The sequence below is a fragment of the Littorina saxatilis genome, linkage group LG2, assembly GCF_037325665.1.
Source record: "Littorina saxatilis isolate snail1 linkage group LG2, US_GU_Lsax_2.0, whole genome shotgun sequence".
Classification (NCBI taxonomy): domain Eukaryota; kingdom Metazoa; phylum Mollusca; class Gastropoda; order Littorinimorpha; family Littorinidae; genus Littorina; species Littorina saxatilis.
Window position 1 is genome coordinate 103,525,949 of NC_090246.1, and position 27,790 is coordinate 103,553,738.

General features: G+C 44.2%; 1 protein-coding gene across 4 annotated transcripts in view; it reads right to left on the reverse strand.

The window, feature by feature from the left end:
• The window catches only part of LOC138960402 (obscurin-like), a 228,546-nt gene that overhangs the window by 24,075 nt on the left and 176,681 nt on the right, over positions 1 to 27,790 (reverse strand). For all 4 annotated transcript variants that reach the window (XM_070332306.1, XM_070332305.1, XM_070332307.1 and 1 more), the window contains 14 exons: positions 27,227 to 27,529; positions 23,886 to 23,936; positions 22,686 to 22,891; positions 21,949 to 22,054; positions 21,494 to 21,601; positions 18,775 to 18,968; positions 12,030 to 12,336; positions 11,220 to 11,396; positions 7,298 to 7,411; positions 6,696 to 6,983; positions 4,503 to 4,584; positions 3,896 to 4,099; positions 1,671 to 1,809; positions 225 to 424 (listed from right to left, as the gene is read on the reverse strand). In XM_070332306.1, the coding sequence (XP_070188407.1) occupies positions 225 to 424; positions 1,671 to 1,809; positions 3,896 to 4,099; positions 4,503 to 4,584; positions 6,696 to 6,983; positions 7,298 to 7,411; positions 11,220 to 11,396; positions 12,030 to 12,336; positions 18,775 to 18,968; positions 21,494 to 21,601; positions 21,949 to 22,054; positions 22,686 to 22,891; positions 23,886 to 23,936; positions 27,227 to 27,529 (2,479 nt within the window). The remainder of the gene's footprint in view (positions 1 to 224; positions 425 to 1,670; positions 1,810 to 3,895; positions 4,100 to 4,502; positions 4,585 to 6,695; positions 6,984 to 7,297; positions 7,412 to 11,219; positions 11,397 to 12,029; positions 12,337 to 18,774; positions 18,969 to 21,493; positions 21,602 to 21,948; positions 22,055 to 22,685; positions 22,892 to 23,885; positions 23,937 to 27,226; positions 27,530 to 27,790) is intronic.

The window sequence follows — 27,790 nt, forward strand, 5'->3', positions numbered from 1 at the left end:
CAGTCACATTATTCTGACACCGGACCAACCAGTCCTAGCACTAACCTCATAATGCCAGACGCCAGGCGGAGCAGCCACTAGATTGCCAATTTTAAAGTCTTAGGTATGACCCGGCCGGGGTTCGAACCCACGACCTCCCGCTCACTGGGCGGACGCCTTACCACTAGGCCACCGTGTTGCGGTAACTTTACCAGTGAAAAACCTATACTCCTAAATCAACTCACAGTATGAAGGCAAGCACACCGACTCCCCAGACGTCAGACGCTGAAGAAATGGGCTTGACGTCAATAGCCTCAGGTGAAACAAAGCCAGGTGTGCCGTGATTCAACAAGGTGTCCTGGGATGGGGGTACCCTTCTGGCCAGACCGAAATCGATCAGCTTGGCACTGTCCAGGCTGTCTCCTGACAACAGGAGGTTGGATGGCTGTGGGGAACAAGAGAGGAGAAAGAAAACTTATGAGACACTAGTTTATGCGGATCAAAAATGGTTGCTAAATGCTGGGAAAAAACAAGGTTTTTTATTTTTAAACTGACTGTCATCAGAGATGTCAAAATTTGCATCCATGACTGTGTTTACACTGGCAACTGTCTTATAAAAAAACGTGTAGAATAAAAAACAAGTTGCGTAAGGCGAAAATACAACATTTAGTCAAGCTGTCGAACTCACAGAATGAAACTGAACGCAATGCAATTTTTCAGCAAGACCGTATACTCGTAGCATCGTCAGTCCACCGCTCGTGGCAAAGGCAGTGAAATTGACAAGAAGAGCGGGGTAGTAGTTGCGCTGAGAAGGATAGCACGCTTTTCTGTACCTCTCTTCGTTTTAACTTTCTGAGCGTGTTTTTAATCCAAACATATCATATCTATATGTTTTTAAAATCAGGAACCGACAAGGAATAAGATGAAAGTGTTTTTAAGTTGATTTCGAAAATTTAATTTTGATCATAATTTTTATATTTTTAATTTTCAGAGCTTGTTGTTAATCCAATTATAACATATTTATATGTTTTTGGAATCAGAAAATGATGAAGAATAAGATGAACATAAATTTGGATCGTTTTATAAAAAAAATCTTTTTTTTTACAATTTTCAGATTTTTAATGACCAAAGTCATGAATTAATTTTTAAGCCACCAAGCTGAAATGCAATACCAAAGTCCGGCCTTCGTCGAAGATTGCTTGGCCAAAATTTCAATCAATTTCATTGAAAAATGAGGGTGTGACAGTGCCGCCTCAACTTTTACAAAAAGCCGGATATGACGTCATCAAAGGTATTTATCGAAAAAAAGAAAAAAACGTCCGGGGATATCATTCCCAGAAACTCTCATGTAAAATTTCATAAAGATCGGTCCAGTAGTTTGGTCTGAATCGCTCTACACACACACACGCACAGACAGACACACACACACCACGACCCTCGTCTCGATTCCCCCTCTATGTTAAAACATTAACTTGACTAAATGTAAAACACACGAATGAACTAAATCAATAAAAATCATGAGTGAATTGTACAAATACAGAGTTCTACTATGCATACATGCAAGGACTGAATCATTATTTGTTCTCTGTGAAAATCAATGTGTTTGCAGTTTAGCACACAGACTTTAAGATCATCCGCGTTTTCCTAAAGCATACCTAAATCCTTACAATACACAATGACCACAGGCCTACCTTGATGTCCATGTGCGCAACCAGGTTAGAGTGGACGTGTTGCAGTGTCTCCAACAGTTGCTTGACCACACCTGCTGCCTTGCCCTCCGTCCAGCTGCTGTCTTGAGCCACACGGTCCAGCAGCTCTCCACCAGGCAGACTGACCACGGTCAAGGTTCAGTAATATTCTGTCCATTGGGCACATCTTTTTTCAGTGAAATCTACCCCCCCCCCTCCCCCTTTATCACTTCTTTCTCTTTAGAGGTCAGCATCAGCCTCTCCATTTCAACAGTGCAGGTGTCATGACCAGTGTCATGACCAGTGTCATGACCAGTGTCATGACCAGTGTCATGACCAGTGTCATGACCAGTGTCATGACCAGTGTCACCACCAGTGTCACCACCAGTGTCACCACCAGTGTCATCACCAGTGTCATCACCAGTGTCATCACCAGTGTCAGTGTCATCACCAGTGTCATCACCAGTGTCATCACCAGTGTCATCACCAGTGTCATCACCAGTGTCAGTGTCATCACCAGTGTCATCACCAGTGTCATCACCAGTGTCATCACCAGTGTCATCACCAGTGTCATAAAGTGAAAAAAACCTGTCAAGACTCCCTGTTTTCAGACTACCCCCCCCCCCCCCCCTTGTTACTAATTCTGATCATTTCTTTAAATGTACCTTGATTTTAAAAACCCTCTTCAGACACAAAATGCTCTCTTGTACTACTTTGAAACAGACGGGTTTTCCTTCACATGCACATGCACATCCCCCCCCCCCCCACACACACATACATTTGTACATGCTAATGCATAGACAGATAGGTAGTGAGACAGATAGACAGGCAGATAGACAAGCAAAGACTATGAAATATATATAGATTTGCCCGGTTAAAACACTGGTGATTTAAAACATATCTTGTTTATTCTCATTCTTAGTAAACTTGAATAAAATACAAAGGATAAATCCATGGCATGATCCATACATGTCCAAATATATAAAAACAAAAACACCAAAACGTGCAAGACGCATACATCTAAACGCACTTGTAAACAACAAAACGTGCAAGACGCATACATCTAAACGTACTTGTAACCAGAAAAACAATTAAGCTTGATTATCACATTAATTATTTGTTCTGTACTATAAATCACAGTCCCTTTCATTATCAGATTCTTGATTTAAGGTCCAACAAAAAAGATGCTGTTTTGATTTACATGAGACATACAGATTTTTTACTTATCTGAATGCTTTTCATACAGGGTCAGTGGCGGATTTAGGGGGGGGGGGGGGCTAAGGGGGCCCGGGCCCCCCCTTCAGGGGAAAAAAAAAGAGAGAGAGAGAGAAGAGAGATATGATTAAATGACAATTTCTGAGCTCAGTTGGCCCTAGATTGCAGCATTTTGCTTCCTTGAAAAAAACAAAATGCCCCCCCGGACCCCCCTAGCATGTTCGGGCGCTTCGTGTCCTCAATTAGGGTGCTTTGCGCCCTCAATTCTTTGCGCCTTCAAGTTTGTGCAAAAAAGTGTGGGTGGGCCCCCCCTTCCTTAAGATCCTGGATCCGCCCTTGAGGGTACATGAATTAAAACATTTCATACATGTATATACCAAATTAACAGCAGATACAAAATCATGTAAAAACACATGTAAAAGACGGCTCTTGTTTGGCATGTCTTAGACTGTAATTTCAATACTGCAAGGTGCTAACATTTCTTGTCAAACTTTTCCTTCACTTTGAACTTTGCAGCCTTTTCTCTGTTAGCACCTTTTGTATGCCTCAAAAAAATATCCCACAAACACACATTGTTAGAATCAGACACATGCAGATACACTGATGGACCAACATGCATAAACCCAAACATGCATTACCATGCACACATTTTCTTTAAAGAATAAACTTGACCACGTTTTAATCTACAAAACATGCATTCTTTCACAAAATACACAAACATACACACTCCAAGATTGACAAATATAGGTGCACATGCACAGCAATGCACACATTTATTTTTAAAGAATAACCTAAAACAGATTTTAATCCACAAACCATGCTTTCTTTTACAAAACTTTGCAATCAAACATCCTTTCTCTTGCCAATATTCAGTCCAGATTATTTTTAGTATTTGAGAAATCCATGCCAAATTATGGTTCACTCCATCCCAACACTGCACACAGTTCATTTCATCCCAACACTGCACACAGTTCATTTCATCCCAAGCAGGAACACTGCGGAGATGAGGATACAGGTCCATGATGATGATCAGCTGCCGGGGCGTTTCATACGCATCGTGGACGGACACAACATTTTTGGACTTCTGTTTGCGCAGCATGTCGACCTCGGAGCGGAAGAACTCCTTGTCCACTGCCTCTCGCACCTGGATGAACTTGGCCGCGTATTCCTTGCCCGTGCTCTTCTCCACCACATGTCGCACTCGGCCGTGTCGACCCCTGCAGCAGACGAAGTTGGTCTAAGGTTTCAATATACAGTAGGAGGGATTCATTGTGCGTAGGACTGAACTCAGCCATCTTGGAGCGCTGTTCAGTTACCAGAGTGTAGCAAACTACCTCAAATCTAGCAAAGTCTTTTGAATTTTTTGGATGCGATCTAGTCTAACCACCTGGGGTAAAACCACAAGGAAGGTATGGTAAGTATATATATCAAAATTTTGATTTGGGACAAAAACCCCAATTTTTTTAAACAAAGACAAGAAAAATAGGATGCTCCATAAAATGAAAAACTGATCATAAAATCAAGTCCGTAATATCAAAATGAATGCAAAATCCACACAAACCTTTCAAAATCAAACATAACACCTCTACTGCTAACCCAATGCTTTAGCTAATTCTTCACCTTCCAAGTTCCTGCAACACATAGTAGTTGTCCTCCAAGCTGCATGTGTCTTTGTAATCCACTGTGACACTTGCAGCAACATCTAAAACACAAAATGTAATCCACTGTAACACTTGCAGCAACATCTAAAACACAAAATGTAATCCACTGTAACACTTGCAGCAACATCTAAAACACAAAATGTAATCCACTGTAACACTTGCAGCAACATCTAAAACACAAAATGTAATCCACTGTAACACTTGCAGCAACATCTAAAACACAAAATGTAATCCACTGTAACACTTGCAGCAACATCTAAAACACAAAATGTAATCCACTGTAACACTTGCAGCAACATCTAAAACACAAAATGTATGAATGTTGGCAAATCCTGTACAGGAAGACATTTTCTTGGCTTTTTACAGCAAGTACATAAGTTAACTGCAAGTGTTTTGGGTATAACTTTGACATTGTTCTGAATGGTATTGTGAACCAAAGCCCCCAAATTTCATCACAACTCAACAAAACTAAAGCACATAATATATACAAACCAGTGGCAATTTAGACAATAGGTGTACTTAATACCTGAACCTCTTTTCAACATACAAACACAATTAACATATCCAGTTAAAAATAAGCAAACAAAGAAGTAAAAACATTTCTTCTAACTACAGAGACTTGTAACTACAGAGACTTGTAACTACAGAGACTTGTAACTACAGAGACTTGTATAACTACAGAGACTTGTAACTACAGAGACTTGTAACTACAGAGACTTGTAACTACAGAGACTTGTAACTACAGAGACTTGTATAACTACAGAGACTTGTAACTACAGAGACTTGTAACTACAGAGACTTGTATAACTACAGAGACTTGTAACTACAGAGACTTGTAACTACAGAGACTTGTAACTACAGAGACTTGTAACTACAGAGACTTGTAACTACAGAGACTTGTAACTACAGAGACTTGTATAACTACAGAGACTTGTATAACTACAGAGACTTGTAACTACAGAGACTTGTAACTACAGAGACTTGTAACTACAGAGACTTGTATAACTACAGAGACTAGTGTAACTACAGAGACTAGTGTAACTACAGAGACTTGTAACTACAGAGACTTGTATAACTACAGAGACTTGTAACTACAGAGACTTGTAACTACAGAGACTTGTAACTACAGAGACTTGTAACTACAGAGACTTGTAACTACAGAGACTTGTAACTACAGAGACTTGTAACTACAGAGACTTGTATAACTACAGAGACTTGTATAACTACAGAGACTTGTAACTACAGAGACTTGTAACTACAGAGACTTGTAACTACAGAGACTTGTAACTACAGAGACTAGTGTAACTACAGAGACTTGTATAACTACAGAGACTTGTAACTACAGAGACTTGTAACTACAGAGACTTGTATAACTACAGAGACTTGTATAACTACAGAGACTAGTGTAACTACAGAGACTAGTGTAACTACAGAGACTTGTAACTACAGAGACTTGTATAACTACAGAGACTTGTAACTACAGAGACTTGTAACTACAGAGACTTGTATAACTACAGAGACTTGTAACTACAGAGACTTGTAACTACAGAGACTAGTGTAACTACAGAGACTTGTAACTACAGAGACTTGTAACTACAGAGACTTGTATAACTACAGAGACTTGTAACTACAGAGACTTGTAACTACAGAGACTAGTGTAACTACAGAGACTTGTAACTACAGAGACTTGTAACTACAGAGACTAGTGTAACTACAGAGACAATTTGGACAAATACTGAGAACGTGCATGCACACAAACGATACCCACAAAGACAAACAGACAAACGAAAGGGAAAGAGAGACAAACAAACAAAGGAGAGACAGACAGACAGACAGACAGACAGACAGACAGACAGAGATAAGAATAGACCTTTTCGGTATCTGAGCAGCTCTCGCGAGACACGCTCTTTGTTATGCTTTGAACATCGCGAGAACTTCGAACTTTGGCTTGTGCAGCTCGCACGAGATCGCTGTACCGCATGCTTTGCTATGCTCTGAAGTTTGCGAGAGATCACGAGAGCTTGGAATACCGATAGGGTCTATTGCAACAGTCCTTGACTGCAACAACAACAGTCATCACTACCCACACCTACTCTTGCAGCAAAATCAAAAAAGCAGCCAAAACTTAAAAAAGCAGCCAAAAATCTCCTACCATCCACAGTCACTCTGGCCGTGCAGAAGATTTTTCCGGCCGGGTTTTCCGCCACGCACATGTAGCTGCCTGAATCTGCTGGGATGGCATCGCTGATGGTCAAGGTCCATCGCTCAGGGTGTGCCGCATCGTTGGTGACCAGCAGGCGTGACGTGTCGGTCAGCGGCCTCCAGTCTCGCATGAAACGGACGGTGGGGTATGGGATGCCATCCACGGCGCAAGTGAGGACTGCCTGGCTGCGTTCGGGTATCTTGACGTCGTGCACTGGTTCAATGAAGGTTGGTGGATCTGAAAGAAGAACAGAACCTGTGTAGTGTTTCATTACAAAAAAATCTTGAGAAGATGCTGAAAACTGTTTTAATAAATGTGTAACAATTCATATTTGTGTGTGTGCGTTTTTTAAAGTTTTTTTTGGTGTGAATGTGCAACAATGCTTAAGAAAATGTGCAATAGTGTCTTTCTTTCTTACTTTCTTTCTTACCTTCTTTCTGACTTTTTTCCTTTTATGCCTTCTGTCTTTCTCTCTTCACTAGAATGAATGTGACCATTTATTCCAAATAGCCATTGAAAAGACAGAACGGACGGAGGGAGAAGAACATTACCTGCGACATCAACTTTGACTGTCTTCTCAGCAGTGCCCTGTTCATTCTCAGCCACACACTTGTAGTCTCCCATATCCTGCCAGCCCATGTTAAGGAACTCCAGGAACACTTGACCTGCACACAAAACACTGTCTTGTAAGTACTGATAGAGCAAACACAAAGCATGTTGGTTCACTTGGCTACATAATCATCATTCCGTACAAAACATATTTCTCAAAATAGCATCACAGTGTCAAAAAGTACCATTCATACACAAAGATCCCACACTGAAATGTAACCATTATCAAAGGTATACATAACATCCCACAACCTTGAGCAGATAAAATCTGACATCAGGGGAAGTGTGGCTAGGTAGTTAGATAGCTGTTGTTGAGCGTACCCACGCTTAGCACTCACTCAGCCACTTGATACAGACACAGTGACTCAGTCATCCAGAGGAGAAAATTACACGTTCAATCGTTTTAAATAAACCCTGCCATATTGGCAGCTGTACTCCGTCTTTGGAGGCAAGGACCGTGGTGCACGAGCCTAAAGTGGGTGCCACCCAAATGGGAGAGATCAGATCGAGGTGCACAAGCCTAAAGTGGGTGCCACCCAATGGGAGAGATCAGACCGAGGTGCACGAGTCTAAAGTGGGTGCCACCCAAATGGGAGAGATCAGACCGTGGTGCATGAGCTTAAAGTGGATGCCACCCAGATGGGAGAGATCAGACCGTGGTGCACGAGCCTAAAGTGGGTGCCACCCAGATGGGAGAGATCAGACCGTGGTGCATGAGCTTAAAGTGGGTGCCACCCAGATGGGAGAGATCAGACCGTGGTGCATGAGCTTAAAGTGGGTGCCACCCAGATGGGAGAGATCAGACCGAGGTGCACGAGCCTAAAGTGGGTGCCACCCAAATGGGAGAGATCAGACCGTGGTGCACGAGCCTAAAGTGGTTGCCACCCAGATGGGAGAGATCAGACCGTGGTGCACGAGCCTAAAGTGGGAGCCACCCAAATGGGAGAGATCAGACCGTGGCGCACGAGTCTAAAGTGGGTGCCACCCAAATGGGAGAGATCAGACCGTGGTGCACGAGTCTAAAGTGGGTGCCACCCAAATGGGAGAGATCAGACTGAGGTGAACAAGTCTAAAGTGGGTGCCACCCAAATGGGAGAGATCAGACCGTGGTGCACGAGCCTAAAGTGGGTGCCTCCCAAATGGGAGAGATCAGACCATGGTGCACGAGTCTAAAGTGGGTGCCACCCAAATGGGAGAGATCAGACCGAGGTGCACGAGTCTAAAGTGGGTGCCACCCAAATGGGAGAGATCAGACCGTGGTGCACGAGTCTAAAGTGGGTGCCACCCAAATGGGAGAGATCAGACCGAGGTGCACGAGTGTAAAGTGGGTGCCACCCAAATGGGAGAGATCAGACCGTGGTGCACGAGTCTAAAGTGGGTGCCACCCAAATGGGAGAGATCAGACCATGGTGCACGAGTCTAAAGTGGGTGCCACCCAAATGGGAGAGATCAGACCGTGGTGCACGAGTCTAAAGTGGGTGCCACCCAAATGGGAGAGATCAGACCGTGGTGCATGAGCTTAAAGTGGATGCCACCCAGATGGGAGAGATCAGACCGTGGTGCACGAGCCTAAAGTGGGTGCCACCCAGATGGGAGAGATCAGACCGTGGTGCATGAGCTTAAAGTGGGTGCCACCCAGATGGGAGAGATCAGACCGTGGTGCATGAGCTTAAAGTGGGTGCCACCCAGATGGGAGAGATCAGACCGAGGTGCACGAGCCTAAAGTGGGTGCCACCCAAATGGGAGAGATCAGACCGTGGTGCACGAGCCTAAAGTGGTTGCCACCCAGATGGGAGAGATCAGACCGTGGTGCACGAGCCTAAAGTGGGAGCCACCCAAATGGGAGAGATCAGACCGTGGCGCACGAGTCTAAAGTGGGTGCCACCCAAATGGGAGAGATCAGACCGTGGTGCACGAGTCTAAAGTGGGTGCCACCCAAATGGGAGAGATCAGACTGAGGTGAACAAGTCTAAAGTGGGTGCCACCCAAATGGGAGAGATCAGACCGTGGTGCACGAGCCTAAAGTGGGTGCCTCCCAAATGGGAGAGATCAGACCATGGTGCACGAGTCTAAAGTGGGTGCCACCCAAATGGGAGAGATCAGACCGAGGTGCACGAGTCTAAAGTGGGTGCCACCCAAATGGGAGAGATCAGACCGTGGTGCACGAGTCTAAAGTGGGTGCCACCCAAATGGGAGAGATCAGACCGAGGTGCACGAGTGTAAAGTGGGTGCCACCCAAATGGGAGAGATCAGACCGTGGTGCACGAGTCTAAAGTGGGTGCCACCCAAATGGGAGAGATCAGACCATGGTGCACGAGTCTAAAGTGGGTGCCACCCAAATGGGAGAGATCAGACCGTGGTGCACGAGTCTAAAGTGGGTGCCACCCAAATGGGAGAGATCAGACCGAGGTGCACGAGTGTAAAGTGGGTGCCACCCAAATGGGAGAGATCAGACCGTGGTGCACGAGTCTAAAGTGGGTGCCACCCAAATGGGAGAGATCAGACCATGGTGCACGAGTCTAAAGTGGGTGCCACCCAAATGGGAGAGATCAGACCGAGGTGCACGAGTCTAAAGTGGGTGCCACCCAAATGGGAGAGATCAGACCGAGGTGCACGAGTCTAAAGTGGGTGCCACCCAAATGGGAGAGATCAGACCGAGGTGCACGAGCCTAAAGTGGGTGCCACCCAAATGGGAGAGATCAGACCGAGGTGCACGAGCCTAAAGTGGGTGCCACCCAAATGGGAGAGATCAGACCGATGTGCACGAGCCTAAAGTGGGGGCCACCCAAATGGGAGAGATCAGACCGATGTGCACGAGCCTAAAGTGGGTGCCACCCAAATGGGAGAGATCAGACCGAGGTGCACGAGCCTAAAGTGGGTGCCACCCAAAAGGGAGAGATCAGACCGTTGTGCACAAGCCTAAAGTGGGTGCCACCCAGATGAGAGAGGTCAGACCGTGGTGCACGAGTCTAAAGTGGGTGCCACCCAAATGGGAGAGATCAGACCGTGGTGCACAAGCCTAAAGTGGGTGCCACCCAAATAGGAGAGATCAGATCGAGGTGCACAAGCCTAAAGTGGGTGCCACCCAATGGGAGAGATCAGACCGAGGTGCACGAGCCTAAAGTGGGTGCCACCCAAATGGGAGAGATCAGACCGAGGTGCACGAGCCTAAAGTGGGTGCCACCCAAATGGGAGAGATCAGACCGTGGTGCACGAGCCAAAAGTGGGTGCCACCCAAATGGGAGAGATCAGACCGTGGTGCACGAGCCTAAAGTGGGTGCCACCCAAATGGGAGAGATCAGACCGTGGTGCACGAGTCTAAAGTGGGTGCCACCCAATGGGAGAGATCAGACCGAGGTGCACGAGCCTAAAGTGGGTGCCACCCAAATGGGAGAGATCAGACCATGGTGCACGAGCCTAAAGTGGGTGCCACCCAAATGGGAGAGATCAGACCGAGGTGCACAAGCCTAAAGTGGGTGCCACCCAATGGGAGAGATCAGACCGAGGTGCACGAGCCTAAAGTGGGTGCCACCCAAATGGGAGAGATCAGACCGTGGTGCACGAGCCAAAAGTGGGTGCCACCCAAATGGGAGAGATCAGACCGTGGGATCTGATTCGTTGAAATCACAACAAATCGAAAATTTCAACAATTACAGCACCACGGCTGGCTCCCACCCGGTTTGTAACTTTTTTTATGCATCTCGCCCCAGATGGTTAGATGACTAAACAGACAGATACTCTGAATCCAGCGAGCTTAACACACGTTTTACCTGCGACATCAATTTTGACTTTCTTCTCAGTCATGGACGGTTTCACCAACAAGGAAAACCAAAGAGTGCAAACAAAAGGGAGGAATCAGCGTACCTGTGGGAGTGACGTAGGTGTCGTAGCGATCTCCCAGCTCCAGCTTCTTGCCCTGGTGGTACCAGGTGACCTGGGGTGGGGGGTACCCACGCAGCTGTAGCGAGATGGTCATAGGGTGGGACTCGACCCCGTACTGCACGTCCTCCTTGTCAAGACGGGAGAACTCGGGGGCAAGAGCTGTGACCACAGAAAGACACAGTGTAAAGTCATTCTTGTCAAGACGGGAGAACTCGGGGGCAAGAGCTGTGACCACAGAAAGACACAGTGTAAAGTCATCCTTGTCAAGACGGGAGAACTCGGGGGCAAGAGCTGTGACCACAGAAAGACACAGTGTAAAGTCATCCTCTTTCACTGTGCATTACGATTCAGGTACTGTATCAGCTTTGATTGTCATTGTAGGGAAAATCTGCCAGCCTCTCATAATTATGTACAGTGTGTTAGTACTCGTCTTTACTTTCAACTAGAAAGTTTAAGCAGAGCATATTTTTCAAGATGGCTTGTAAAACATTTATAATGATGAGATAAAATAAAAAAACAAGGAATCTGATTTTTGCTCATGCACACAGCCTCTATACTCTTCAGTGGAGACAGTATCTTCAGTGAATCATATATTATTAATGCCCATTCTATAAACTCAATGCCGTTCCTGTTCTTAAAAATGTAACCCCATTGTAACTATCTCTTCAAAAATATGCTTCACTGAATCTCTGCTGTCAACACAGAAACAGAAACACATATCCTTCCTTCAACCACCTCATCCCCCTAAATAAAAAACATACAACATTCATTCCACAGGAATGCTCCACTTACGAAAATCTTCTGGTGTCATTCCAGGCAAAGTGTCCGGCTCCTCCCCGTCTTTCCTTCCTTCACGCCCAAGACGTGACTCAGACCTGCGATCCACGCTGGCCCTCGACATACTACGTCTCTCACTCATGCGATCCTGGCTTCGTCGATCAAGCGATCGCCTCTCCACTGAGCTGCCGCGTCTCTGAGGTGTGGGTGCTTTCTTCTTGGGGCGCTCAAGCGTAGCTGGCAGAGTGGGTTCGCTGGTGCCCGACTCGTTGTGGGAACGCACCCTGAACATGTAGTCTTCCTCAGGGTCCAAGCCTGTGACCTGCAGCACAGATATGTACAGTAATAATATGGTGCAAGCCTGTGACCTGCAGCACAGACATGTACAGTCACAATATGGTGCAAGCATGTGACCTGCAGCAGAGACATGTACAGTCACAATATGGTTCAAGCCTGTGACCTGCAGCACAGACATGTACAGTCACAATATGGTGCAAGGGTGCAAGCCTGTGACCTGCAGCACAGACATGTACAGTCACAATATGGTGCAAGCCTGTGACCTGCAGCACAGACATGTACACAATATGGTGCAAGCCTGTGACCTAGAGCAGAGAAATGTACAGTCACAATATGGTGCAAGCCTGTGACCTGCAGCACAGACATGTACAGTCACAATATGGTGCAAGCCTGTGACCTAGAGCAGAGAAATGTACAGTCACAATATGGTACAAGCCTGTGACCTAGAGCAGAGAAATGTACAGTCACAATATGGTGCAAGCCTGTGACCTGCAGCAGAGAAATGTACAGTCACAATATGGTGCAAGCCTGTGACCTAGAGCAGAGAAATGTACAGTCACAATATGGTACAAGCCTGTGACCTAGAGCAGAGAAATGTACAGTCACAATATGGTACAAGCCTGTGACCTAGAGCAGAGAAATGTACAGTCACAATATGGTACAAGCCTGTGACCTAGAGCAGAGAAATGTACAGTCACAATATGATGCAAGGGTCCAAGCCTGTGACCTAGAGCAGAGAAATGTACAGTCAAAATATGGTGCAAGGGTCCAAGCCTGTGACCTAGAGCACAGACATGTTTAGTCACAGTATGGTCCAAGCCTGTGACCTGCAGCAGAGAAATGTACAGTCACAATATGGTGCAAGGGTCCAACCCTGTGACCTGCAGCACAGACATGTACAGTCACAGTATGGTCCAAGCCTGTGACCTGCAGCACAGACATGTACAGTCACAGTATGGTCCAAGCCTGTGACCTGCAGCAGAGAAATGTACAGTCACAATATGGTGCAAGGGTCCGAGCCTGTGACCTGCAGCACAGAAATGTACAGTCACAGTATGGTCCAAGCCTGTGACCTGCAGCACAGACATGTACAGTCACAATATGGTCCAAGCCTGTGACCTGCAGCAGAGAAATGTACAGTCACAATATGGTGCAAGCCTGTGACCTGCAGCAGAGAAATGTAGTCACAATATGATGCAAGGGTCCAAGCCCGTGACCTGCAGCACAGGCATGTACAGTCACAATATGGTCCAAGCCTGTGACCTGCAGCACAGAAATGTATAGTCACAATATGGTCCAAGCCTGTGACCTAGAGCAGAGAAATGTACAGTCACAATATGGTCCAAGCCTGTGACCTGCAGCACAGACATGTACAGTCACAATATGGTCCAAGCCTGTGACCTGCAGCACAGAAATGTACAGTCACAATATGATCCAAGCCTGTGACCTAGAGCAGAGAGATGTACAGTCACAATATGGTGCAAGCCTGTGACCTAGAGCAGAGAAATGTACAGTCACAATATGGTACAAGCCTGTGACCTAGAGCAGAGAAATGTACAGTCACAATATGGTCCAAGCCTGTGACCCAGAGCAGAGAAATGTACAGTCACAATATGGTCGAAGCCTGTGACTTAGAGCAGAGAAATGTACAGTCACAATATGGTGCAAGCCTGTGACCTAGAGCAGAGAAATGTACAGTCACAATATGGTGCAAGCCTGTGACCTAGAGCAGAGAAATGTACAGTCACAATATGGTGCAAGCCTGTGACCTAGAGCAGAGAAATGTACAGTCACAATATGGTCCAAGCCTGTAACCAAGAGCAGAGAAATGTACAGTCACAATATGGTGCAAGCCTGTGACCTGCAGCAGAGAAATGTACAGTCACAATATGGTGCAAGCCTGTGACCTGCAGCAGAGAAATGTACAGTCACAATATGGTGCAAGCCTGTGACCTAGAGCAGAGAAATGTACAGTCACAATATGGTGCAAGCCTGTGACCGAGAGCAGAGAAATGTACAGTCACAATATGGTGCAAGCCTGTTACCGAGAGCAGGGACATGTACAGTCACAATATGGTGCAAGCCTGTGACCTGCAGCAGAGAAATGTACAGTCACAATATGGTGCAAGCCTGTGACCTAGAGCAGAGAAATGTACAGTCACAATATGGTGCAAGCCTGTGACCTAGAGCAGAGAAATGTACAGTCACAATATGGTGCAAGCCTGTGACCTGCAGCAGAGAAATGTACAGTCACAATATGGTGCAAGCCTGTGACCTGCAGCAGAGAAATGTTCAGTCACAATATGGTGCAAGCCTGTGACCTAGAGCAGAGAAATGTACAGTCACAATATGGTGCAAGGGTGTTTCAACCGTGTAACTGTCACGGTTTGGTGATATGGATTGGGAAAGAAACACTCTGTGGGTTGCCTTTCCGAAATTGCGATGAAAAGCGCCTGTGCTTATTGCTACTGGAGGATTTTCTGCTGACTGAGCTTAGCACGTGAAATACGTTTTATCTCCACGCCTAAGCTAGGGGTGCGAGGCGTGATATTGTGTACAAGGTTTCCACGTGCGGGATTTTGCTGGCTTAGCAAAATCACCTAAAACTGCATAGACTTGTGACGATAGCGATTGGTCGCTGGAGTCATGTGAAGGAGGCATTGAAACATGCCCATTCGGCATTTACTTTGAGGCGATAAGGCTGTTTCCTCGTCTAAGAGTTGACGGTTTTTCAACACGTGGTGACATTTTTTATGTCAACGTGCCTGTTCTGCATGTCCAGTAGGGCTCTTAGGAAGCGAGAGGTTGCGAGTTCGACCCTGGGTCAGGGCGTTAGCAATTTTCTCCCCCCTTTCCTACCCTCCCAGGTGGTGGGTTCAAGTGCAAGTCTTTCGGATGAGACGAAAAACCGAGGTCCTTTCGTGTACACTACATTGGGATGTGCACGTTAAAGATCCCACGATTGACAAAAGGGTCTTTCCTGGCAAAATTGTATAGGCATAGATAAAAATGTCCACCAAAATACCCGTGTGACTTGGAATAATAGGCCGTGAAAAGTAGGATATGCGCCGAAATGGCTACGATCTGCTGGCCGATGTGAATGCGTGATGTATTGTGTAAAAACATTCCATCTCACACGGCATAAATAAATCCCTGCGCCTTGAATATGTGCGCGATATAAATTGCATAATTTTTTTTCTTTTAAATAAATAAATAAATAAATCCCTGCGCTTAGAACTGTACCCACGGAATACGCGCGATATCAGCCTCATATTGATTGATTGATTGATGTTTTCGACGAGCTTCGAGGAGACATTCAAACATGCCCATTCGGCATTTACTTTCTCGTCTAAGAGTTCACGGTTTTTCAACACGTGGTGACATTTTTGTACGTCAACGTGCCTGTTCTGCATGTCCAGCAGGGCTCTTAGGAGAACGGAGGAGTGACCGCCTTTCGCTGCAAAATTATGTTTCTAACGACGAGGTCGTCAGGTGTTTCTTGACTGGGTGTTGGAGGATTTCAACGCAGAAGAAAACTCAGTACAAGGGTTGTGGCAACTAATTCGTCGACGGGCGAAAGCCATACAAGGAAGCGGATTCGCTTGAGGAGAGCTGCACATTCATAGGCTGTTGAGGTAATAAATCATTATTAAACGCTGTTTGACGAGTCAATGTTTGTGGAATGAAATACTCTCTGTTGTTCTCTCCAGGATAGCGCATAATATGCTCTTTGTGACGCTAAAAGTATAATCTGTATATGTTTTTTTGCAGATATGGAGAGAAGGAGGGAAAATGGCTGATTTGTTGTTTTAAAAGTTCGTTGTGCAGGCCACGTGCTCTATGAAATATGAAGGGTGACGTGTTTAAAGGTGGAGTGTGAAGGGTTGCGTGGCATGTTTAGTGCACCGATGCTTTATGTTGCAGCCTACTTATCTTTGTGGGAGTGCGGTGTTGCGGGTATGCTGTAACCGGAACATCCGTATGCTGTAACCTGGTAACCTGGTGATTTGCTGTTGCTGTCATCGTCCTACCACTTTACACTTCTTACCATTTCTGGTAACTACGGGGAGGACCTTCAGCGACTGAGTGAGGCGCCTGATATCTCCACTATTCCCTGCTTCGTTCAACACCAACCGGCACTACAATCAACGGAGCAGTTGTGGAGATAGACTATTTACGGGTCGCCCACTCAGTGGCTAAAAGCTAAGTGCACCATGTTCATTGCACCCTATATACCACCTAGTCATCTTTCATATTTGTGATTTCATTTGAGTGGTGATAACGTGGGGTGTGTGACACCTGCATTAACTAGCGCTTTTGGCATAACAGCTAACTTTCCTGTCTTTACACGAGATCAGCGTGTTATTATCATTTAATAAACTTTAACTGGCATTTTTGTCAGTTACTTTCCTTACGTCTTTGACGTAAGAACAACGTTTGAAGTGAGGTATCGAGGGAGGTGGCGAGATCGTATATAAACAGGCGTCTGAAACTTACACTTTTGTTGATTCTATCTTTTTTGTGTGACTGCGAGAGTGGATCGTGGTGTGGATAGTCAGTCAGCAGTAATTGACCGTTCATAATCACCTTTTGTGATCTATGAAACGTGACAGTAACATTGCACAGATTCCTAAGCAGGGTTTAATTAGAAAATTTTTAAGTAAATTTTCATTTGATTAATATACTTACCCAAATCACATATAAGCATTGACGCTGTCAGAGATGCTAAGGTCCTGAAAATCGCTACCCGTCTAACAGTCAAAGGGAAGCAACCCCACAAACAAAAAAGTGTAAGTGGAAGCGTAGCTAGGGACGCTAGCCGTGGGGGTTACCTCCCCTTGGAGTGACCTACGTCACTACCGCTTCCCGAGCACGTGATAGAACTCATACGACTTATAGAATACTTAGAAACTATAATGCGGGGAAGGTGGGAGGGAATTACCTATGTGATTCGGGTAAGTATATTAATCAAATGAAAATTTACTTAAAAATTTTCGATTAAATTACATATTCTTACTCCGAATCACATATAAGCAGATAACTCCAACAAGGTGGTGGGAACATAAAATATCTCTGAAGAGGACTTGCCCGCTTCTGCTTGCCGCAGGCCGGGCGTAGGAAGAAGAATGTCCTGTTAGTCCCAACGACGTTTCGCAAAAATGATGAAACGTAGTCTGTCTTCAAAGAAACCGTTCATAGAACATCATAGCATCCTCCTGAGCAGAGGACTGCTAAAGTCGATGCCAGAGATCTAGAATAGTGACCTCTGGCAGGTACTGGAGGAAGGGCTGACTGCGCCCCCCCCCCCCCCTTGTTTATAACCACTCATGGATTTGCCTAATGATGGTAAAAACCACCCAGATAAGGTCAGCTTATAAAAAGTCCTTATCTCCTCAAGTCTAGTTGAGACCTGAAAGAAACTGACCCTAAGCTTCATGAGTTACGCCTTCCGGGCAACCCGAAATAGCGTCCCAAAAGACGTAAATCAGCAGAAAGTAACTACTAACACTAGTCAAAATAACTACCCAAAGGTAGCTAAAAGAACAACAGACTACCGAAAATCAAAGTCCAACAGGACAGAAGAAATTCAGTAGCACGAACAACATAAAAAACGCTAGTCAAAAGACTAACTGGAAAGATTTCACCAGTTATGAAGCAGCCAGCGAGTAGACGGGTGAAAAACGTGACCGATGGGAGCCTGGCAAACACCAAGCAGACAGCCACGAGAGCGATAGAAAAAGCGACCTTCTCCTCTGAGTGAAAATAGTCGTATGAGTTCTATCACGTGCTCGGGAAGCGGTAGTGACGTAGGTCACTCCAAGGGGAGGTAACCCCCACGGCTAGCGTCCCTAGCTACGCTTCCACTTACACTTTTTTGTTTGTGGGGTTGCTTCCCTTTGACTGTTAGACGGGTAGCGATTTTCAGGACCTTAGCATCTCTGACTGCGTCAATGCTTATATGTGATTCGGAGTAAGAATATGTAATTTAATGGCTCTTGCTGCAATCTTGTTACATTTTGGATCCACAGGACAAGGCGCATTTTGCAACAAAGTTTTTTAAAAGCTGTTTTGAAAATATTAAACCCTTCTAGCAGCCTTCGCTGTCACAGCATATTGCTTGTGATAAGCAGTTCAGACTATAAGCTTGAAAATTGTTGCTCATCACTGCTTGACATCCATTCAAATTACACCAACTTAAATACTTCCTCTTTCTTTTGAAGGTGCATATATGTACTCCATTTCTCTTTTTAGAGTGAAATCTACTGACATTTTTCTTTAAAGTATCATCCATTTCTTTAAAAGACTAGACTGGGCATGTTTTATGTCAAAGGAAGGATGTCAATATACAGTCTAATTTTGCTCAAGCCATGGATTGATCAGTGAATGGAATTGTCCAGTAAGTGCTGCATATTTTAGTCTCGTGTATATGAGCAACCCGACGTCAAGCATATTCTTATCATACCTTGTACGAGGTGTCAGTGACATTCTCGGCCAAGACGTTCCACAGACGACTGGTACCCTCACGAGACTCGATGATGTAGTCGAGCTTTGTGTTCTTGAGGTAAGCGGGCAGACGTGCAGCGGGCCAGGACAGCACCAGGCTGGTCTCTGTGGCGTTGGAGATGGTGGGTCTCCCAGTGGGCACACGAGGTGGAACTAAGGACACCATTGCAACACACCATTTTGTCAGTTTCACTTTTGTGACACATGTATATATGTCTGTTTTTATTATATGACAAGCCCAAACAACGAAAAATCGAATGACGTAAGACAAGGGAAGACAGCTAGGACAAGATGAGGTAAGATGAGAAAAGAAAAGGTGAGACAAGAAAGGCTGAGATAAGAAAGAGGAGATGAGACAAGAAAGGCTGAGATAAGAAAGAGGAGATGAGACAAGAAAGGCTGAGATAAGAAAGAGGAGATGAGACAAGAAAGGCTGAGATAAGAAAGAGGAGATGAGACAAGATGGGATGAGATAAGAAAGAGGAGATGAGACAAGAAAGGCTGAGATAAGAAAGAGGAGATGAGACAAGAAAGGCTGAGATAAGAAAGAGGAGATGAGACAAGATGGGATGAGATAAGAAAGAGGAGATGAGAGAAGATGGGATGAGATAAGAAAGAGGAGATGAGACAAGATGGGATGAGATAAGAAAGAGGAGATGAGAGAAGATGGGATGAGATAAGAAAGAGGAGATGAGACAAGAAAGGCTGAGATAAGAAAGAGGAGATGAGAGAAGATGGGATGAGATAAGAAAGAGGAGATGAGACAAGAAAGGCTGAGATAAGAAAGAGGAGATGAGAGAAGATGGGATGATATCAAGTGTGACAATTAAGGCAAGACTAGATGATTTGAAACAAAATTGATGATACATATAGGTTACACACTCTGAGTTCTGAATAGCGTGCATATTTTCCCTAGAGTCAATTTTCAGAGGCTCGGTAATACCTGTAAATCGACCCGTGGGAAAATATGCACGATATTCAGGACGAGGTGTGTAAGCTTTTTATCCCATTACTCCGACGTTTTCATTAAAAAACCGAACTTTTTGACACAAACTCTGCGAGTGCCTGTTTACTGCTCATCAAACCTTCTGCCACCGAAAATCGTGTCATGATATTCATGTGCGAAACGAGTCCCCTTTTGTCTTTTTGTTTCCAGGATTGTGCCGTTGAATGCATTTGATACTGTGCAGTTACCAGCCGGTTTCAGTCGGTTATCTGAGCTGGCATTCGTCAAAACTGCAAAAGACCGCATTCTGATAATCTTCGCTTCACAGCTAGCGACGGGAGAGAATGATACCCGAAGGGAAGTAACTCATTTTTGACCTGAGTTCAGGATTCGAAAGACCGCGTGTGTGATTTTACAAGCGATGAAGATGATTGCTGAGTTTGTGCTTATTCGAGCCTTTGTGCTTCAGTGTTCAAATTTGTATTACCTACTTCTTCAATCGTCACTTACTGATTTAGGTGAGCCTAACTTTGATGTCTGTCGTTGTCTTAGGCCATTAGGTATCTGTCTGGGGGAAAACGGCGCACCACTGTCGAGTTGTTTTTATGCGGCAACGCATGTAGCCTAGTGGTCTCTGTATGTCCAAGATCCGACCTTCTTCGCCACCTTTTATTTTAACAGTATCACCAACTTTGAAAATGGCAATGTCCATGCTGGTCAACTTGAGCCGAAGATACTACATGTATAGCAAACGACAGATCCTGCAGCAGACGACAGATCTGTAGCAGATGACTGATGAGACAGCCTTGTTCTATTGAACCATATTTAGCAATCAATGCTCTAAAAGCGATAACAAATGAACAAAACTATAAACATACTGTTTTAGTGCAAGTTTTATTTTGTCGCTCAAGATTTTGAATCAAGATGCTGTTGGGATTGATCTAAGCGGTTGCCCATGAAGCGTACCTCGTTACGACAACTTTACTAGAGTTGTGCGCCTTAAATCCCTGTGTGTCTCTGTTGCTCTCTCTCGTGCTCTCTGTCTCTCTCTCTCAGTCTCACCGCGTCGGACAACTCATAATCTTCACTCAACTCTATTCACCCAAACAGATTATGTACATTCTTTGTTGTTTTCTTTATTTCTTCAATGATAATGTTTGTAGATCGTTAGCCAAACGTCAGTTCGACTTTTATACCGCAGAATATCTCAATCGTTTTGCTGAAAAAAAGTAGTCCCCGAGTTAACGATAAATATGCAGATGACCTCTAAATTATTCAAATGTACTCTGAGATCAAAGACAATGACCAATGACAGGTGAGATCGAGACTCGGTTGTGATAGATAATCCATATGGTTGTGATGGATTATCCAGAATAATCCCCTCTACAGCTAACAGAGACAAAGAGGCAGGTCATGGGATAAAAGACAATTAGGCACAGACAAACACACACAAACTGTCACACACATAACTGTAAACACACACACACACTGTCACACACATAACTGTAAACACACACACACACACACACATAACTGTAAACACACACACACACACACACACACACACACACACACACACACACACACACACACACACACACACACACACACACACACACACGCACACACACACACACACACTAACCATTAAGTAAATGAGCACAACATCCCTCCTCCCCCCCCCCCCCCCCCGAAAAAAAAAACCCCAAAAAAAACCAACGTTGATTCTAACCTCCAGTAGTGATAGAGTCAATGAAGGAGCCTCTCCTGCTGGAATCCAGGTCTCCATCAGTGGGTCTCGGTCTGTCCACAGATTCTGATCTGGTGCGTGATGCAGTGGCTACACAACACACCATAAAGGCATCAATATACAATAGGCATCAATATACAATAGGCATCAATATACAATAGGCATCAATATACAATAGGCATCAATATACAATAGGCATCAATATACAATAGGCATCAATATACAATAGGCATCAATATACAATAGGCATCAATATACAATAGGCATTGAAGGAAGAAAAGAACATTCCATTTCTCAGTCGCTCATGACTGAAAGATAAACAGTCACAAATATGATGAACAAGAGTATTGAAGACACAATCTCTTGAGTTTCTTTGAGGAAATAGATAATATGACAACATTTGGAGAGAAAAACAAGATAAATGTGTCTATACTTACGCTTTGTTCTGCTGAGCTCAGCAGGTAGGGTGGGTTCGCTTGATCCAAACTCACTATCAGCTCTCACACGGAACAGGTAGGGACGCACTGGGTCCAAGCCAGACACCTGGTTATCAAAAGTATGAAATAACGAAATGAACAATTCTCAAGGCGAGAATAAATCTGACACAGACTTGGAAGCAAGAAAAAGTTATTTCAAGTTTAATTCAAAATGCAATACAAAAGAGTCAGATATTTTCAACTGACAAGGCTTTCAAAGGAACAGACAAAGCGTTATACTTGCAACATAATGCCCTTTTTCTTACCTGAAACATAGTGTCAGGAAGCTTGCTAGCAAGCGTGCTTTGGGCTAGTCAGATCCCTCAACTCAAAATTATAGGTTGACGACAGATAAAAGAATTTCCTTTACCATCCCTTCTCATACCTATGTCACTCATAATCTTAACTCTTAAAGGTTGACGACAGATAACAGAATTTCCTTTACCATCCCTTCTCATATCTATGTCACTCATAATCTTAACTCTTAAAGGTTGACGACAGATAACAGAATTTTCTTCACCACCCCTATTAATACCTCTGCCACTCTACGAAATGTCGGTAAGCTTGCTGGCAACCGTGCTCTAGGCTTGACCAGTCAGATTTCTCAACAGATTACAGGATTTTCCTAACCACTCCCCCCCCCCCCCCCCCCCCACACACACCTTTTCATAACTCTGCCGTTCATAACGTAAACTGACCTGAAAGGAAGTGTCGGTGAGCTTGCTGCTGACTGGGCTCCAGGCGTGACCTGTGAGGTCCCTCATCTCAACACTGTAGGTGATGGGGGACTTGCGAGCATAGGCAGGGATGCGAGCAGGCTGCCATGACAGTTTTAGCGCTGCGGGAGAAACTGGAGTGATGCGTGGCGAGTCGATCGGCAACCGGGGGGCCACAAGGGGTGGAACTGTAAGCACGTAAAATCAGTGAGCAGTTAGAACCAAATGTGACCACACAAAATGAAAATGACTTAAAAGAACCTCACATAATTCAAAAGCACTGTGACCCTTCCGAGATTTTCAAGAAAACATGCAAGACACACGCACACACCCACAGATAACCAGAATTTGTTGTTGTTGCAGCAAGAACAAGTCAATATGAAAGGAAACAACCTACACAAGAATGTTTACAGAATACCAAAATAAACAAACTGAAACCAAAATGGCATTGAAGAACTTTGATAGCCAAGATAAACCATCAGCCCTAACCCTTGGTAGGGAGTGGAAGACTGCTTAACCTCCGTGCATCAGTCAGCCCTCACCCTTGGTAGGGAGTGGAAGACTGCTTAACCTCCGTGCATCAGTCAGCCCTAACCCTTGGTAGGGAGTGGAAGACTTAATGCTTAACCTCCGTGCATCAGTCAGCCCTCACCCTTGGTAGGGAGTGGAAGACTTAATGCTTAACCTCCGTGCATCAGTCAGCCCTAACCCTTGGTAGGGTGTGGAAGACTGCTTAACCTCCGTGCATCAGTTAGCCCTAACCCTTGGTAGGGAGTGGAAGACTATGCTTAACCTACGTGCATCAGTCAGCCCTAACCCTTGGTAGGGAGTGGAAGACTATGCTTAACCTCCGTGCATCAGTCAGCCCTAACCCTTGGTAGGGAGTGGAAGACTATGCTTAACCTCCATGCATCAGTCAGCCCTAACCCTTGGTAGGGAGTGGAAGACTGCTTAACCTCCGTGCATCTCCGTGCATCTCCGTGCATCAGTCTCCAAAGAACAGTCAGTGCAAGCATACCCTTTATTAATCTGGCACTAGGCTGCTCAACCCCATTAAATTACTACTGGGAAATTAAATAAACAACTGACACCAACCTGTTGGACTAAAGAAACAAGACACCAACCTGTTGGACTAAAGGAACAAGACACCAACTTGTTGGACTAAAGGAACAAGACACCAACCTGTTGGACTAAAGGAATCCCAGTTGATATCTGGTTCATCATAGGTGAAGTCTGAAACAACAATAAAAATGTTTCACAAACATGAAACCTGTTGCAGAATATACAAGAAACAAATCAAATAAAACATGCACATGACAGCTAAGTGACAAAGATATTCATGTACACAGACAGCTAAGTGACAAAGATATTCATGTACACAGACAGATAAGTGACAAGATATTCATGTACACAGACAGCTAAGTGACAAAGATATTCATGTACACAGACAGCTAAGTGACAAAGATATTCATGTACACAGACAGCTAAGTGACAAGATATTCATGTACACAGACAGCTAAGTGACAAGATATTCATGTACACAGACAGCTAAGTGACAAGATATTCATGTACACAGACAGCTATAAGTGACAAAGATATTCATGTACACAGACAGCTAAGTGACAAAGATATTCATGTACACAGACAGCTAAGTGACAAAGATATTCATGTACACAGACAGCTAAGTGACAAGATATTCATGTACACAGACAGCTATAAGTGACAAAGATATTCATGTACACAGACAGCTAAGTGACAAGATATTCATGTACACAGACAGCTAAGTGACAAAGATATTCATGTACACAGACAGCTAAGTGACAAGATATTCATGTACACAGACAGCTAAGTGACAAAGATATTCATGTACACAGATAGCTAAGTGACAAAGATATTCATGTACACAGACAGCTAAGTAACAAGATATTCATGTACACAGACAGCTAAGTGACAAGATATTCATGTACTGTACACAGACAACAATGTACCCCCCCATTCCCACACACACACACACACAGTGCACTGGAAATAAGAACAGCCAAGTGACAAGGATATTCATGTACACAGACAACAATGTACCCCCACCCCCCCCCCCCCCCCCCGTTCCCACACACACAAGTGAAACAACAGAAAGTACAGTCGTAAGATAAGTGAAACAACAGAAAGTACAGTCGTAAGATAAGTGAAACAACAGAAAGTACAGTCGTAAGATAAGTGAAACAACAGAAAGTACAGTCGTAAGATAAAGGAAACAACAGAAAGTACAGTCGTAAGATAAGTGAAACAACAGAAAGTACAGTCGTAAGATAAGGGAAACAACAGAAAGTACAGTCGTAAGATAAGTGAAACAACAGAAAGTACAGTCGTAAGATAAGTGAAACAACAGAAAGTACAGTCGTAAGATAAGTGAAACAACAGAAAGTACAGTCGTAAGATAAGGGAAACAACAGAAAGTACAGTCGTAAGATAAGGGAAACAACAGAAAGTACAGTCGTAAGATAAGGGAAACAAAAGAAAGTACAGTCGTAAGTTAAGGGAAACAACAGAAAGTACAGTCGTAAGATAAGGGAAACAACAGAAAGTACAGTCGTAAGATAAGGGAAACAACAGAAAGTACAGTCGTAAGATAAGTGAAACAACAGAAAGTACAGTCGTAAGATAAGTGAAACAACAGAAAGTACAGTCGTAAGATAAGTGAAACAACAGAAAGTACAGTCGTAAGATAAGGGAAACAACAGAAAGTACAGTCGTAAGATAAGGGAAACAACAGAAAGTACAGTCGTAAGATAAGGGAAACAACAGAAAGTACAGTCGTAAGATAAGGGAAACAACAGAAAGTACAGTCGTAAGATAAGTGAAACAACAGAAAGTACAGTCGTAAGATAAGTGAAACAACAGAAAGTACAGTCGTAAGATAAGTGAAACAACAGAAAGTACAGTCGTAAGATAAGTGAAACAACAGAAAGTACAGTCGTAAGATAAGTGAAACAACAGAAAGTACAGTCGTAAGATAAGTGAAACAACAGAAAGTACAGTCGTAAGATAAGGGAAACAACAGAAAGTACAGTGGTAAGATAAGGGAAACAACAGAAAGTACAGTCGTAAGATAAGGGAAACAACAGAAAGTACAGTCGTAAGATAAGAGAAACAACAGAAAGTACAGTCGTAAGATAAGGGAAACAACAGAAAGTACAGTCGTAAGATAAGGGAAACAACAGAAAGTACAGTCGTAAGATAAGTGAAACAACAGAAAGTACAGTCGTAAGATAAGGGAAACAACAGAAAGTACAGTCGTAAGATAAGTGAAACAACAGAAAGTACAGTCGTAAGATAAGGGAAACAACAGAAAGTACAGTCGTAAGATAAAGGAAACAACAGAAAGTACAGTCGTAAGATAAGGGAAACAACAGAAAGTACAGTCGTAAGATAAGTGAAACAACAGAAAGTACAGTCGTAAGATAAGGGAAACAACAGAAAGTACAGTCGTAAGATAAGTGAAACAACAGAAAGTACAGTCGTAAGATAAGGGAAACAACAGAAAGTACAGTCGTAAGATAAGTGAAACAACAGAAAGTACAGTCGTAAGATAAGTGAAACAACAGAAAGTACAGTCGTAAGATAAGTGAAACAACAGAAAGTACAGTCGTAAGATAAGTGAAACAACAGAAAGTACAGTCGTAAGATAAGGGAAACAACAGAAAGTACAGTCGTAAGATAAAGGAAACAACAGAAAGTACAGTCGTAAGATAAGGGAAACAACAGAAAGTACAGTCGTAAGATAAGGGAAACAACAGAAAGTACAGTCGTAAGATAAGTGAAACAACAGAAAGTACAGTCGTAAGATAAGGGAAACAACAGAAAGTACAGTCGTAAGATAAGTGAAACAACAGAAAGTACAGTCGTAAGATAAGGGAAACAACAGAAAGTACAGTCGTAAGATAAGGGAAACAACAGAAAGTCGTACCCGCCTTTGAAGACCTCCACAAATGGGAGAAAATCAAATCGTGTCTTTACACTTTCTACCCCACCTATGTTGACCAAGTTTTTTTTAGCCGAGACCAGCTGTGCTGCAGCAGGTAACTCAGAATTGTAGTAACTGTGTAGAAAACTGTGTATCAACACGATGGAATGCAGGCATTAGATCGACGTTACATGAAGCAACTGAAGTGACTGTGTGTATGGATATATCCGTACCAGGTCAGATAGAGCCATATGAGTGGGTACGGATATATCCGTACCTGGGAGACAATGAGTTAATCGGGGGTAGTTCTAGAATGTGGGTAATTTTACAGAGGTTTTGAACAGGAAGTTTGAGAAAACAGGGTCTTAAAAAGGAAGGAGTCCTAAAAGGGGGGTCTTAAAAGGGGGTCTTAAAAGGGGGTCTTAAAAGGGGGTCTTAAAAAGGGGGGTCTTAAAAAGGGGGGTCTTAAAAGGGGGGTTTCACTGTAACATACCACAGGGGCTGTCACAGGCGTAACTACCACAGTTAGCAAACCACTGTCACTGACACAACAGGCACTGACCTATAGGCCTGTGCAGGAAGACAGGGAGGGTGGCCTCGCTCCAGCCGAAATCATTGATGGCTCGGACACGGAAAGCGTAGTCGACCAGAGGGTTGAGACACTTGATGTCGGTGCCCAGACCGGTGAGGTTGGAGGCTTTCTCCACCCAGTTGAAGGTGCCGTCCTCTCTGACCTCCACGCGGTAGGTGGTGGGCGACAGCTGGCTGGTCGCGGAGGGAACACGTGCTGGGTTCCAGGTCAGGTGCACCGTGGACGGGTTGACCGAGAACATGTCTGGCTTTTCGATGTGCATCCTTGGTGGCACTGAAAGCAGAAGACACCGAGGTCCATGTCAGTGTGAGCCTGTGGTAACTTTGATGTCATTCAGATTAAAAAAAAGTAGCAATTTTCCATCTTATCTTTCGTTTTTCTTTTTTACATGTATTTATTTGCTTACAGAGTAACGATTTGACTAAAATAAGCTCCTCCCGTAATCTTATGACAGGAACAATTTCCAAATGAATCAATTATCAAGGCACCTATATGGTGAAGCTTTGCTGATGAGAAGCCGTCTACAAATGAATC